General features: G+C 39.6%; 1 protein-coding gene across 5 annotated transcripts in view; it reads right to left on the bottom strand.

Moving 5' to 3' along the window:
* MARCHF3 (membrane associated ring-CH-type finger 3) overlaps nt 1–16,147 on the bottom strand; it is a 172,436-nt gene that overhangs the window by 10,726 nt on the left and 145,563 nt on the right. For all 5 annotated transcript variants that reach the window (XM_042455940.1, XM_042455942.1, XM_042455939.1 and 2 more), the window contains one exon: nt 5,420–5,629. In XM_042455940.1, the coding sequence (XP_042311874.1) occupies nt 5,420–5,629 (210 nt within the window). The remainder of the gene's footprint in view (nt 1–5,419; nt 5,630–16,147) is intronic.

Raw genomic sequence — 16,147 nt, 5'->3', positions numbered from 1 at the left:
CTTAGTTTATTTGTTGTTGCATACTTTCAAGTTGTTTCTGACTTACCTACAGGTAATCTAACATTGGATTTTCTTGGCAAGATTAGTTCAGATGGGGGTTGCCATTGCTTTTCTCTGAAGCTGAGAGACTATGACTTGTCCCAGGGCAGCCAATGTGTTTCTATGTGAAGTCAAAGGCTTTCATGGTTGGCATCCATATTTTTTTGTGGGGTTTTCGGGCTATGTGGCTATGTTCTAGAAGAGTTTGTTCTTGACATTTTGCCAGATGCATTCTCTGAAGATGCCAGCCACAGATGCTGGCGAAACGTCAGGAAGAAATTCTTCTAGAACATGGCCACATTGCCTGAAAAACCCACAAAAAACTATAGTGTGTTTCTATGACTGAGTAGGTCACCCAGAGTACTAATCCAACACTCAAACAACTTCATCACTTTGGTTGTGTGTGGAAACTGTCTTGGTGCTGAGTCCAGCCTTTACCTTTGGATTTCTATTGCTGAATAAGAGTTTCTAGTCCAAAGGTGTGGAGCAGGGAACAGCTCTGCCTCTCAAGATCTTAGGAATGCCCTATATACTGTACCTATGGATTAAAAGTAAAAGGTAGTAGCCATTCTATCTTGCAGGTTTTTGTCAAATCAGAGTTTTAGTCACCTTGTCCTATTTTATAAATATCAAAGCCCGGTGGTGAAGGTTGACTGAGCTCCTACATTGCTGAGCATAATGTAAAGGAACTGCCAGTGGAGTTACATTCACCTTGTATTATGTCATCCCTATACTGGATACTTCTGTAGTGCAAAATATGTGGATCAGGGCTAAATGTGCATGGCTCACACCCTGTAGTGCAACTGCAGTGTACAATGCGGTGTACATCATTGCATGTTCTGCACTGGACCTCTGTGACCTCTGTAGTGGGGATTCAGGCCCAATTACTGAATGAGTAGAGGCCCATTGAAGATTTTATATACTTCACCCAATGTGTTTTGGTACGTGTTCTACATTTGGGCACCCACTTTAGTCCCTGTCAGCTGGAAACGGATGTTACACAATAAAAACAGTGTGCACATATAACACAGCTTAGATCTGTTTATGTCTACACACACACACACACACACACACACACACACAGTGAACTCTCCTACTCCTTGAACAAGAATTTCACAAGAGGTTCAGCTCTATTTCCTATAGCTTGGATAGGCAACAAGGATTTAAAGAAATCATATTACAATTGGCATCCTGTTACTGGTATAAACAGTCATTTCCTTTATACCTCTATATGTCTTTTTTTTTGGGGGGGGGGAAGGCTCCGAGGAGGTTGTCCCTGTAGCCAGACACAAAATGGTTAAAGTGGCACTGAGACTTCCAGAGAGCCACCAGAGGATGTCAGTGAGGAAGTATTAATTTCAGGTCTGGCTATAGTGACTTGGTCAAATGATTCTCTGATCCTGTCTGGTCTTCACCAGGAACAGAATAGCTGTGGAAGGGGGGGGCTGAGGTGGTGATGGTCCACAGACAGAACTATTATACTTTTCTGAGCCATACAGGATTAAGGTCTTCATATGTTGATCAGGTCACCAATCTGAAAAGGTCTGCAATTGGCATCCTATTATTGTTTTAAATGACCACTATTAAGATAGTAAGCTTTTATGGGAATCCTATGCTCCATCTTCTTGACTATTGTGGTTGCCCTTCTCTGCCCCCTTTTCATCACTATAGTATCATTATGTCTGCTATAAACAGAAGGTATGGGCATGGATGGTGCCATTTTGGCTACATGAGGAGTCACACTCACCTCTAAACTCTGGAAATCCATTGAATGACATTTCATTTTGTAATCACTTTCCTTTGCCATACACTTAGGGACTACTCTTTCCTAACCTTGGTAGAAGGTGATAAATAGCAGTAGCCATTAAAATTGGTATTGTTTTACAGAAACAGAAGAAAAATAAAAATGACATTTTCCTTTCTAGAAATGCTTGAATGGAAAAGAAACTATTGCACGATCTTTGTCATGGGTTGGCATCCTGTTGGTTAGTCACAGAGTAGACCCATTCAATCGATTGTTGAATGATGAGTAAACATGTAAGTAAATCCCACTGATTCAATGGGTCTCTTTTAAGGATTTCGGCCATAATCTGTCAACACTGCTTGTGGTAGGATTTTCTCTAAAGGAGAGTGAATCAGTTCAAATGAAAAGCTATTAAGTGGCATGAATTGGTACAGAGATAAAGCAAATTCAGATTACTTACAGATACATGAAAGTAAGTTATCAGCCACCCAATAATTTATCCTGAGCATTACAAATTCCAGTCAAAGAAACTGTAGTCAGTCAGTCTGAAATTAAATGCTTTATTCTATGTGGACACTGTACAGCTGACAGACACTGATTTCTTTTTGCTAGTGTGGAAGATTGATTTTATTAACTTTGTCTTGCAGTAAATGCCAAAAAGAAAGTAGATGCATTTTAAAAAAAAATTGTGGAACAAGAGTTTTAAAAAGCAGAGTAGTGAAAGCACAGTGAAAGAACCAAATATGTAGTTCAGACATTTTGTTCATTCCCGTTCTTAATTGGAGACTGCAAAAGAGCTACCACACACTCTTTTTGAAATGTTGACAGATAAAATGTTATTTGGAACAAAAACAGAACATGTTTCCAACCATTTTTGTTCACTTATTGGATGAGGCTGTATATGCCAGGTTTCATCAGAAGGCTTGTGTGCTTCTTCAAAGGCCAGTGCATACAAAACAATTTAAATAGGAAAACAGACAAGCATTAGTAGAAAATTCAGGGAAGGTTATGAAACTGTAAGAGCAAGAGCACAATGACAATAATGTCACCAGTAGTATCAGCCTCTACAGCACAACCCTATACATAGCTACTTAGCAGTGAATCCCATTGAGTTTGACAGAGCTTAGTTGTAAGTAAGTGAGCTTAGCACAGAAGTCTATGGGGGAATACAGACGGGAGGAAAGGAGCGGCGAGATGCCACCCCTTTGTCCCATGCATTGTTGCTGCAGCAATGATGTGCCCAGAAAAAGAGCTGTGAATCGCGGCTCCTTTCTCGGCCACTGCCAAAGTGCCATTAGTGCCCTGCAGTGGTGCAGTGACATCCATTGTGTGCCATGCAGTTTGGATGTGGCACACAATGCACGTCATCAGCGCACATTGTCTGGAGGCAAGCACGCCAAATTGAAGCTGGTAGAGCCCGGGAGGGCTTGGGAGTGTGGGGACACTCCACTCTCCCAAGTCCTAAAATTGGCCCCAGGCCGGCGCATATCAGGCCAATCTCTCTCTGTTGTTCCAATTTTTTTAAAAAAGTAATCAGCAAAAACTGATCACAAATTATCTTGTGGCATAACAAAGCTCGTTATTTGATATATGGTATAAGAGACATAAACTTATAAAAAGAAGTGGATCACCATTCCTCGCTCTGTTATATTTCAGAGAAGTAGCAAGGTGGTTGTCTTTTACACCTTAAAATTTAAAAGATTTTTTTTAATTGTAAGCATGAGGAGAGGAAACCGTTTAATTAAAAAAAAATATGCTTCTCTGAGAGCTTTTAGGGCTGAAGGACGGGGTATGTATATGTATGTATGTATGTATAAATAAATAAATAAATAAATAATTTATTGTGATACAAGCTTTTGTAGACTGATGCCCATAATCAGAAAGCAAAATTATACAGTACTGATGTATTTTAAAGATTAGAAAATGCAAGCACCAGAGTAACAGACAGCTGCACTGGAGAGACTCGCTGTTTATTTTGGACATACTTTTTATTATGTTCTCTCCAGGTACATATCTTTATAACTGTCATATCTGCCAACTGAGGCGAATACTGTGCATCTGATGAAGTGGACTCTTGCCTCTGAAAGCTTACATCATAACAAATCTGTTTGTCTTCTATTTTCCCAGTCAGGGAAATGCTGTCTAGACAATTCTGGGAGTCACAGTCCCCAAAAGCTACTTCTCCAAGAAAACACCAGTTTCTATGACAATTTCTTTTAGGGAAGAGGAGGAACTGTCACTTACTGTAATTTGTTTAATCATCTCCATCCTCTAGTAGAATAGATATCACTGGCAAAACCAATTCCCCTTCTTCCTGCAGCCCCAGAACACATTCCATTTTTTTCTAGTGGCTTGGAGGATTCTCCAGAGCCTATGGGGGCAGGAGGTTTTAGTGGGGATGGGGTAAAGGGAAAGTCCTGTTGTTAGTGTTCATGACAGGTACTTGTGTAATGTAGGAGGCAACCCTCTGGTTTTATTTCCCATGCTGTACTAAAAATCTGAGACCTGGGTAAATGACAATGTACAATTTAGTGTTACTATTCTATATTAGCATTCGCACAAGAGCACACGTAGAAGAAGTGCAGCCCAAAAGCATCTTTTAGTTTTACATGAAAATATCCATTCACAAATTTGCTGTAGGAACTACTCCTCCTTGCAAATCTAGACACCAAAGTAAGTGCCATTCCTCCATACCAGGGTGGAAATCAAGAAAGATAACCTGACAAATTTAAGTACTATGCTTTAAATGTTCTTGGGATCAAGCTGCTAACCCTTCCCTCAGGCTTAAGAAGTTACCGACACAAGGAACAAATGTCTGTATTAGGAAAACAGGCTGTATTCAAAAAATGTAAAAACACAGGTGTACATAGTAAAATACTTGTTTTAGCACTGTAAAAACATTATCTTTGTCTAACCTATCTTCCCCTCTTACTGTGTTGAATTAGCCATTCAGACTTGTTATTTCTGAACTACACTGAGGCTTGAAAAATGTTATCTTTTTGTCACCTCATATCAAAGGAATGATAACGTTCAGATCTCTCCCACTGTAGTTTGTTCAGAGCATTCCAGGTTGTTCCTGCATACTGTCAACAGAAGACTTACTTTAAAATGATCCCCCCAAAAACCTTTACAGCTTTTAGTCCTGAGGCAATTTCAGTTTTATACACAATTCATATTATGTTGAAAAAGCAGGCTTGACTCAGACAAGTCATTTTCCAGCAGCTCTCCAACTCCAAAAGAAAACATGCTGGGGTATGATCCTAGGGCTTTTGCTTTTGCTTTGGACTAATTGGTATGAAAGGAGATCAAGCTGTCACAGTCTCCTTTGGTTGCACAGATCACAAGCTGACATGCCCTTCCTGCTCATCCATAAATCTGCCTATTTCCTCATATGTTAGGCCAGTTTTGCCCAGCTTCCCCTTCACTTATAATTGACCATCAACACCTTTCCAAAAATAATCAAATTCTCTGTGTGAACATGCATTAGATTTCAAGGTAAGGATGGTTTGGCTTCTCATTTAAGTTGGATACCTTTTGATAGGACATAGCTGGGAAGTGATTGCATAACACTTAATGACAAAATTAAGAACCATCATGGTCCAATCCAAATGAAAGTTAAAACAAAGGAGTACTTACTAGTGTCCAAAAGAGGTAAATTGTGAAGAGTGCGACAGTGAGTGCAATGAGGCCAACAGCTTCTAGCCTACTACTAAAGTGCAGATGGTCCACTGCTCCTCGCAGACACAACCAGCCAGAGATGGTAGCCAATGGGGTTATAAACAAGAAGCACACCATGTCCCCAAACAGAGTCCGTTTTTCGTGCTGGGGTCCTGGATTTTTTAGCCACTGTAGAAAGAATTAATACACAATTAAGTCTCAATAAATGGGCATGATTTCAATAGGTTACTTGCCTTAATTGCCATACAAGTCACAACTTGGAATGTTCTCTTTCTATAAAAATATTCTTTGCACTATTTGCTAAATGGATTATCTAAAAAACAAAAACTAGGGGTCCACTCACATGACAGAGTTATAGTGCTCTTATTCCACTTTAGCTACCATGGTTCTGCCCTAAGGCGTTCTGATTGGCAGTTTACATTCTCAGCCAGAAAGCACAAGTGTCTCACCAGACTATCAGTCCGATGATTTCATATGATGGAAACATGGCAGTTGAAGTGGAATAACACTGCTATAATTCTGTAGTGTGAATGGGCATAGTATTGTAAAGGAAAAGATGAGTAAACTATAGATGCTTCTTAATATGAAACTTTGCCTTGATGTTCTGTTTGTGTTCCTGTTTAACAGCAATTACCTCCATTTGATTTGTTTTTCACATATGTAGTGTAATCCTTCTAAACAAATGAGAATTTAAAATATGTTGTTAAAACACACATGGTATGTAAGATAATCAACATAACACAAAATATATAACACAATTATGTCTCCTCCTCTCATTTGAACATTCCTGGAAAATGTTTTTGTAAAATGTCTTTTACTGGCAAATTAAGCAGATTCAAGGTAAAATGGAATATCTGTAGATAAGTGAATTTAGTATTAGGTCATAACACAGCAAATCAAAATATACATGTAAAATATTTTTTTAAACCTGTAAATGTATTTTACATTTATATAGTTGTGAAAGGCTGTGCATATAGGTACAGTTCAGCTAATGTTCTTATCTTTATCATTTGACTAAAAGAGAAAAAGGAAAGAGAGAGAAAACGAACACCACCAAAGCTGTTAAAGATGCTGCTAAACCTCCTACTAATTTAAAGAGATAGGCAGAATATATTAGAAAGTTTCAGATTACAATGGAAAAGTTTGAATTTATAATATGGGGGCTCACTTCACACAACGTAATTATAGTAAAGTTATGCTATCTTAACTGCTAGAATTCTGTCCCATGGAATCCAGGGGTTTCTAGTTTGCTGAAGCAGTAAAGCACAACAGCAGAGGAATCTAAATGCCCTTTTTTACACTACAAATCCCACAATTCCATGGAATGGAACCATGGCAGTAAAAGTGAAGGAATAGTGCTATAATTCTGTAGTGTGAATGGGCTAGAAAGAGTGAGTGGGACAACTAAAATTTCTTAACAGCAATTACTTTCTTTTCCTACAAACTTGTTAAACTGGTAAGGCCACAGATAACTATGTATGTACAAAACATCCCAAAATCTTAACACATCTATAATATCCATATCCACTTAGATCCAGTGACTGAAGAGGTACTGGGAGGAAAAAAATGCTTAATGACCATAGAGTTGCTTAAGTGATGTATATAGTTCTACTCTACACACATGAGGCAGAATAGTCTGCCACAGTGGGCTTGGTATTACTTTTCACCTAAAATTTTTGGTCACCCATTGTTTTTGATGGACTACTGTTGAGAAGTATTTTCTGTTCAGTTTTTGTATTATCCCTTTCCTAGTCTTCTAAAGCCCTTTCATGCAACACAATTATAGCACTATTCTAAGTACTGTCTTTCTAAACTTCATTTCCCAACATTCCATAGAATGCAATTATGGCAGTTAAAGTATAATCAACTGCCATAATTGCATTCTATGGAATGTTGGGAAATGAAGTTTAGAAAGACGGTACTTAGAATTGTCAGCCACAGAGGTCTAGTACCTCACCAGTCTACAAAACCCAGGGTTCCACAGGATGTTGCCATGGCAAATGAAATGGAATCATACTACTGTAACTGGAAAGACTAGTGTGAAAGGGCCACTAGTCTTTTCAAGTGATATGCTGAATTATCCATCGTAGCTGTTATCTGAAGAGGCAGCATCTGGCATTGCCTTACAGTAAAGAGTAGGGCAAGGTTGCCTTCTGTCTCTTCCAGACTGTAATTTGCAGCCAACAGGCCAACTCAGTATCTCAAAGCACAGTTCAAAATGAATGAGAGAAGGTAAGGCTGCAATTTAGTTTCCTAACCCAAGGGACTTTTTGAGAAGTACTAAAGGTATAATATGAAGCCAATAATAAATCTCAGCAGCTTTATTAGAAGTTGAAGTGAGGAGGGGAAAGGCCACAATGTAAGAAGAAGGGAAGTGAGGAAATGTCACCAAGTGCAAACAAAAGGAGAAGGAAGAGCCGGAAAATAAATGCTTCAGTTTCTAGAAGTATATTACTGTACTCAAGGCATCCTCGTATATAGGCTTGCATCCAGATTTAGTCATGCTTAGCAGACATAACTGGAGAGCCAGTGTGGTATAGTGGTGTCAGTGTTTGAACAGGACTCTGCTTGGCCATGGAAACCCAATGGGGTGACCTTGGGCAAGTCACATTTTCTCATCCTCAAAGGAAGTCAATGGCAAACTCCCTCAGAACAAATCTTGCCCCCTCCAACAAAAAACAAAACAAAAACAAAAAACCCTGTGATACATTCATCTTAGGGTCACTGTAAGTCAGAAATGACTTTAAAGCAGAAAACAACAAGCAGTCACACTGAAATTGGTGAGACCAAAAGTACTTATGGAGAACTAATGACTAGATTCATATCAAACTATACAATTCTCAACGATGGTTAGGGAATGGTGGACTTCTATCTCTCTAGGCAAACTTTTGCATCTAATGCAGATTATTAAAAACATGAACATGGCTTCTAAGAGAAATGAGTTCTTAAACATAGGTTTATGCACCCAGTACAAAAGCCCAAGGGGAAGTGTAAAAAGGAATGATCAAATATAATAACTCTAGCCCTAGAATTACCTTAATTATGAATTATATTACAGTTCAACTTCTTTTGAAACACTGAATGAACACAATTTAACTTTTGTTAAAAGACTGAACAGACTGAAACATGAAGTTCTCAAAGTGTCAAGAACTGTTAATGTTAAATGATGCATAGAGATATAAAAACCACAAAACCAAATGAATGCTTTAAAAAGGGACAGAGGAACACAGAGGAAAAATGAATTCAAATCTACTGTGTACATCACAACATTCAATGCAAGAGTTGGGAACTAGCTAAATGCTTAATCAGGAGACCTTCCGAGTGGGCAAGATTCTGATGACAATTTGCAAATTTTAAGTGAGAGAAGCTACTGTGAGGATCATAGCATCTGTCTACATGTGATGTTGCAACCATTGCTGGAATCCTGTTGGAACATCATGTTAGTGTAAAAATATTTGCATATTTTTTTATAGGTTGCATAAATGCAGTGCCTAGTGCAGCTGACTGTTCCACAAGCAAACTCACAGCAATCCCTCCCCTACTACTGTCAATCAGGGAGATAACTAATTGTTGCACAATGGATGCTCTCAAGATCATGGTTCCTGTTGTGGAACCAACTGAACAACTGTGAGAGTCAGGCCCAATACACATGGGCACAAAGCGGTGTACTGCTGCCGATTCTAGAGTTCAGGACCGCATGGAAATCACACAGTCCAGAACCCTAGAACGTGTGGACGCCATAATAATAATAATAATAATAATAATAATAAATTTTATTTATGTTTCCCCGCCTCTCCCATAGGATCGAAGCGGGGTTACAGACTAATTAAAAAACATTACAAACAATCTCATAGATAAAATTCAATAGTACAAAAACTCTAATAACAATCATACAACATACATATCCAGGATAAGCAGAGAATCGGTGGCATCAAAAATACAAGCTTCATTCTTCAGGGGGGAAGGCTTGACAAAAGAGAAAGGTTTTAAGGCTCTTTTTAATTGATTCCAGGGGGTTCATAAGACGGAGCTCATCGGGAAGACTATTCCAGATCCTCGGGGCTGCTAATGAAAAGGCCATCTGGGATGTGGCAATGTACAGTCGGTCCTTCTTATACACGGATTTTTTATACACGGATTCAAGCATACACGGTTTGAAAATGTTCCAAAAAAGTATAAATTTACCTTGATTTTCCATTTTTTATAAGGGACACCATTTTGCTATGTCATTATATTTAATGGGACTTGAGCATACACTGATTTTGTTATACACGGGGGATCTTGGAAGCGTATAACAAGGGTGTTCTAAGTGTGCGGGGCGGATTATATAGGGAGATGCAATCCATCAAGTAACTTGGGCCCAAGCCATGTAGGGCTTTATAGGTAATAACCAACATCTTGTATTGCGCTCAGAAGCGAATAGGCAGCCAGTGAAGATCTTTTAAAACAGGTGTTATATGGTCAAACCTAGATGTACCGGTGACTAATCTGGCTGCCATATTTTGTACTAATTGAAGCTTCTGGGCTTGGTACAAAGGTAGCCCCATGTAGAGCGCATTACAGAAATCTAAGTGAGAGGTTACCAGAGCATGTACCACTGTTTCAAGGTCCGTTTCAAGAGGTTACCAGAGCACCTACCACCGTTTCAAGGGGGCCACCATGATGACATGCGCAACTCACAGTGTCCGCACATCTGCGACAAGCAGAGACATCATAACCTGCTATAGGCAGCTTCTTCCTGCCAGCAGATCATTGGCATGGCAATTACATGGCCCTGCCAATAATCCACAGGAGAAAGGGGCCATCCCTTTCTCCTCTGTACGGCCGAGTGTCCAGGGGCACGAAGCCCCAAGGACACTCCTTTCCCAGGTCATGGAGAAGTGGTCTCCATGGCCCGGAAAATGCCGGATTGGGGCCTCAGGGCTGCCGATGAGGTTGCCCTGGCCTCGCGGTTTGTACCGGGCCTCAGTCTAACAACACTCTTATATGTGTATACTGCAATAAAAAGTGTATAACATTGTGACCAATTATTCTACTTGACTGCAAATGAAGATTAACTAAAATGTAAAAAATGTATACCATCTATAATATTATTAGTTCTGGAGAAATATCATCTAGATTCAGTTCAATCCAGCATCAGAGCATTTTATATTTTGGCTGCTATCCTCCATTCAAAGGGTCCTTGCCACTCCCACAGGTTTCCCCTCACTAGTCCAGAATGTCAACTCCCTTCACCAGCCCCTGCACTCCAATTGTGTGGCCAGAGGCATTTTGGGGAAGGAACTGAAGGAGCCAGGTGCTTTATTTTGCAGCTGCCCAAGATTATCTACCTACTGATATAAGATGAATTCCTGGACATTAATTATTTAATAGGAAATTTGGTACTACAGTCAAAAATAACAAGCAAAGAATAGGGATATGTGCTTGTAATACAAGAAAGAAGAGTACCTAAAAATGTTCTTGCGAACCTTTTGCTCTATACTAACAATACAAACATATGAAATTAAACAACCAGATCAGGTAAACCTTGTACAGTGCGCCCGTGTTACACGCAGGCACAACTTACACAGCTTCCAGTATACACTGGAAACCTGCATTGGAAGAAACCTCGTCGTGCCAGGAAGGTGTAACGGGGTGCACGGCCGTGGCATGTGCACCACAGCACAGCACAGCACACCATGTGCATAAGCCCCATTACAATAATAATAATAATAATAATAATAATAATAATAATAATAATAATAACGTTATTACGGCCATTTGGCCAGCACATTACTTCTAATGGGACTTTAGGATACATGTTTTTCCCTTACGTGGGGGGTCCGGAATGGATCCCCCACGTAAGGGAAGGGCACACAGTATAACTAAACAAAAACACCTTGAGCCTTCTAGAGACTACTTCAAAGCATCTTCCAAAATGCATCCAGAAATGATTACCCCTCACACTTTTCACCAGACTCCACTTTTGTTATGAATTCTGTTTTGGTAGCTCTAAGTATTCTACAGGCTCCAGATTCTGTCTGCTTTTGGAAGCTAAACATGGTCAACCCAGGTTAGTACCTGGATAGGATACTGCCACTGAATACCAGGTGCTGTAGGCTATATTTCAGAAGAAGAAACTGGCAAAACCACCTCTACGTATTGCTTGCCTAAGATCCTAATAAATTCATGGGGTCGTCACAAGTTGACATGCAACTTGAAGGCACATACAGTACATACAGTGGCAGACTTATGGATGTATGCTATTTTTTAAAAATGCTGCAAAGTAATTGGTGAGGCAGGCTAATCTGTTTCCCCCTTTTCTTTCTCATTTCTGTTCACACATACTCAGCAGGAGAGTCTGGAGGCAACTGCTGTTTACCAAGCCTGCTGACGTGCAGGAAAGAGTAGAATCCCATTCCTTTCCACCTCAAGTTTTATTGCATTGTTTACTGCAGACACACTGCTGTAATTCAACACTGAAAGTCTCTATTTTTCTAGCCCACCTTTGCCATCTTTCAAATGCTGATCCTGCCCAAAAAACTCCAGATAGACACAGCAAAAGGATGAAAAGTAGGCTAGTTGAGCATAAAAAGACTTTGTATAAAGGAGCAATATTGTCAAAAGCTTTGTTAATTGAAGTACGCTTCTATCTATGAGAAAATCACAGGGGCAGTTCCTGCATTCATTTTTGCTCATGACCAGATGTTGCAGACACTGAGTAATGCTTTGTGTATGTGTAGAGCATGCTTTTTGATGATAAGTTCAAGCACTACTATCTCCAATGAAAGTGCTTTGAAAATGCCACCTCTTTACTGACTTCAGAGGATGAAAACAGCGGCTAAATGTTTAAATTTTTTGCCCATCACTTATTGCTGTCACCTCAAGGTTAGTTAAACATTTTGGCAAGGCAGTTGGGAAGATGACATTTTAAAAAACAAGGCGGTCTTATTATATTAAACTCAACCAGAACTCTTATACAGACCTCAAGCATTTTATACAAGGTTGAAGGGTTCTGTTGTTGTGAGATTTATCTGATTTCCTTAGAAAATACCGCTGAGGAGAGCAGCTGGGTGAGGGTTCTGCTGCAGTCCCCAATTACAATTGTGTTACTTCAAGACATGATTGATTGCAACCTACACCTTGTTCAATTTCCATGAATCCTTGTAATGAGAAACCATAAGACAACTGAGAGGAAGCAAATGTGTACTGTGGAAAAAAGGGGGAAGAAATGCTTCTTTTTAAGGTGACTTGTCAAAGACTTGGGAGGAAAAGTGTTTGCTCAAAAGGTGACCTGCAGAAATGGATAATAAGCACCTGGACTTTTCAGTTTGCTGTGGGATGAGCAGGTGCACAGTATGAGCTCAAGACATTAGGAACTTCCCTCTCTACAAAACAAAGGCCTGTTACAGACTGCCAAAATAAAGCTGCTTTGGGTCTCTTTGGAGGTATGCTGTTTAAATGATGCATGCATCCTAAGAATCCAGAAGCTGCACCAAAGCTGCACTCCAGTGCTTAGGAATGGAGTGTGGCTTTGGCGCGACCTCCGGACTCTTAGGACCCATGCATCAATTAAATAGCATACCTCCAAAGACACCCGAAGCAGCTTTATTTTGGCAGTCTGTAACAGGCCAAAGTTGACTTTTCTTTTTTTTACCTCTTTACCTCTTGCCTCATAGTCTCCTTTATTCAGGTTAAGCCCCACATATTGCCTTTGGTCAGCCCATCCCTTTATGTATAAAACAGAGTGGTGGTAAAATGCATTCTTGGCCTCCCCACTGGGAAGACAGGTAAATGCCTTATACTGATCAGACTGTTAGCCCATCTTACCTAGGGTTGCCAGGTGAAATAAGGGTCAGGGCTCCTGTATATGTAATAGTTATATAGAAGAGGGAATTTCATGTTGTCCTTTATTTTTCTTGCCAATCCTAATCTTACCCAGTACTGCCAACTATGACTGCTAGTTGCTCTACAAGAGTTTCAAGCACAACCCTTTCCTTAACCTTACCCTTCCTTAACCCTGGTATTTTCTGGTTGTCTTCCATCTAAGTATTCACCAGGGGCCCTTTTACACTATGCAATTCTAGCACCTTGATTCTAGCTTAACTGCCATGTCTGCATCCTATTGAATCCTGGGTTTGTTATTTGGAGAGGCACTAGAGCTCACTGGCTGAGAATTCTTACCACTCCTTCCCAAACTGCAAATCCCAGGATTCCACAGCATAGATCCTTGGCTGTTAAAGTAGAATGGTATGGGTCAGAAACCCTTGTTTTGATCTTCCAACCCCTATCAACCCCACCTTGTTACTAGTAAGGAACTGTAGGTGTTGCAGTCTAAAAGAAATAAAATGTCAACAGTTTCCCCAACCCTAAGGTAAGGTTTCTTACGTAATTCTAAACCACCTGATTCAATAACTGAATTTTTCAAATGTTTTAGAGCATATACTTAGGGGTTTAATATTTTAGAACACTTGGTTGTTTCACAGTACAGATGCCCTTCTGGACTACAGATTCCATAATCACCCACCCAGTGGTCAGCCCCATATTGACAGAGGGATTCTGGGACTTGTAGTCCAAAAGGTAAACTTTCAAAGTCTGGCTTGACAAGAGCCTCCACAGCTTCATCAGATTATTAACACTAAAATTTACCTAATTCTACCATATTTCCATGTGTTTAAATATTTAAGTGCATAGTCTTGAACCTTTCTCCCTTATTACAAAAAGAATTGGATACAATCTCTTCCTTTTTCGTTGTTTTAATTTTACTCAGCCAACAGGAATGAACACTGAATGCTTCTAAAAGGAAAGGCCACTATTTTTATACAGCCTCTCTTCAGAGCAGAAGCAAATGTCAAGCAATCATTTGCCTTAGGTGGATTAAATGGCACTCTTGACCTTCTCTGGATGAGCAATTAGCATATAGTCAAACAATTTCACAAGACTCTGCACATATTCAAGTTAGCCTGAAGATCTAACTTGTAATTTCCAGTGCTCAATCATCAAATTCCCAGGGGAATCTTAAATTCATCAACTATTAAGGAGGCATGGGCAGGATCCACCATTAGAACAGGAGTACTTGATCTTGAGCAACCCAATCCTAACTATGTAGAGTCAAAAAACAAATTCTGTTAACATTAATGAGACTTGGTTCCAGATCCATATGCAGCCAGCTGCAGATCTGCACAACTTGTTCCTAAGAATGTTATGCATAAGTATCACTATGCCCAATCTGTTTTACTCCCTAAATAAGATAGCACAGGGTTTCTCCCTTGAAATAGTCATATGTACACTTCCTTGAGGAGTAAATGACACTTAACTTCAGGCAAGTTCAAAGTAAGAGTCAGTAAAAACTTTGAGGGCTTTATTTTAAAAAATAAAATAAAAATAAAACTTCCCAGTGGAAAATTAATGCAAAGGTATAGAATTAAGAGTTCTGAACCCAAGACTTCCATACTTCTGATTACTCCCAAGCTCTTTCATTTTAGAAGTACTATTTGTAGTATGCAGGGAGGGATGGGATGTAATTTTGTTGTCAAAATATCTGGGATAAGAAATTCCTATTGATCTACTGCAAATCACACAGAGATTTACCAGCAGATGCAGATCTTACTTCTGATACACTTGGTCCAAGGGAGTAAGCTGTCTGAAACTAAAATACATATTGTCAGCTGTAAAGAAACACATGGGAGAAATAAACAGCCTACAAGATATAACAGGAAGGTTATACAGGACATAGGACAACCAGCATCAGCAACAGTAACAGCAGTGTATGCTACTGCTGCTCCAAAAGGTCATAGCATTATATTCAGCTGCTGTTAAGAAAAAATCCACATCCCCAAATCAATAGGCTTTATCTCAAACTGGCTTACTTCATCACATACAAGATGATCCTAAACAGAAAAGCTGCTTTTGTGAATGTGAAGCAAGATTGAAGCTTGCGAGAACAGCTGCCAAGAAAAAGATGGACACAAAGCCAAGGATTTTTTAAAATTTTAAATTATGGTTAATTGGTTAAGTGTACACTTATTAATCTGGGATTTCAAAGCTGTCAGGCATTTTTAATGAGGGGAAGGTGTCAAAGTGTGCAATGGGTATATATGATAATTCATGGAAGGGTTGGGGGAGGAAACAGTGAGGCAAGCTAAGAGTCTAACAGATGGATACACACATTCATGGGTGAGTAGTTAGGATTAAACTATGGATCAGACATGTATCTCTAAGGCTCCTGCCACTCGGCAGAATGTAGTTTGGCACTGTTTTAACTGTCATGACTCCATCCTAGGGAATCCTAAGATTGGTAGTTTGTTGCGACACCACAGTTATCTGACAGAGAAGGCTAACTACTGTATCTCACAAAATGGCAAATCCTAGAATTCCATAGAACTGAATCATGGCAGATAAAGTGGTGTCAAACTGCATTAATTCTGCAGTATAAATGCAGCCTAAGTTAGCTGCATTTATTTAGCTGAGGCATAGAATAAAGATATCAGTCAGTCCTCAAATACTTAGGCAACTTCAGCTAGTTCTAGAATAATTTTTAGGAGACACCACATCTACAATTTTGCAAATGTCTTTCTAGCATCTAGAAATCTGTTTCTGTCACACATTTCACCACTTGCTTCTGTGACAGATATGGAGACCCAGCACAAGTTCTTTGAACTGATTCTCCAACAAAAGTTGCAAACGCAACAGATTTTCTCCTGTTCC

The sequence above is a fragment of the Sceloporus undulatus genome, chromosome 2, assembly GCF_019175285.1.
Source record: "Sceloporus undulatus isolate JIND9_A2432 ecotype Alabama chromosome 2, SceUnd_v1.1, whole genome shotgun sequence".
In the NCBI taxonomy this organism is placed as follows: domain Eukaryota; kingdom Metazoa; phylum Chordata; class Lepidosauria; order Squamata; family Phrynosomatidae; genus Sceloporus; species Sceloporus undulatus.
The sequence above is the reverse complement of the archived record's forward strand: the minus strand, read 5'-3'. Positions and strand labels throughout refer to the sequence as shown.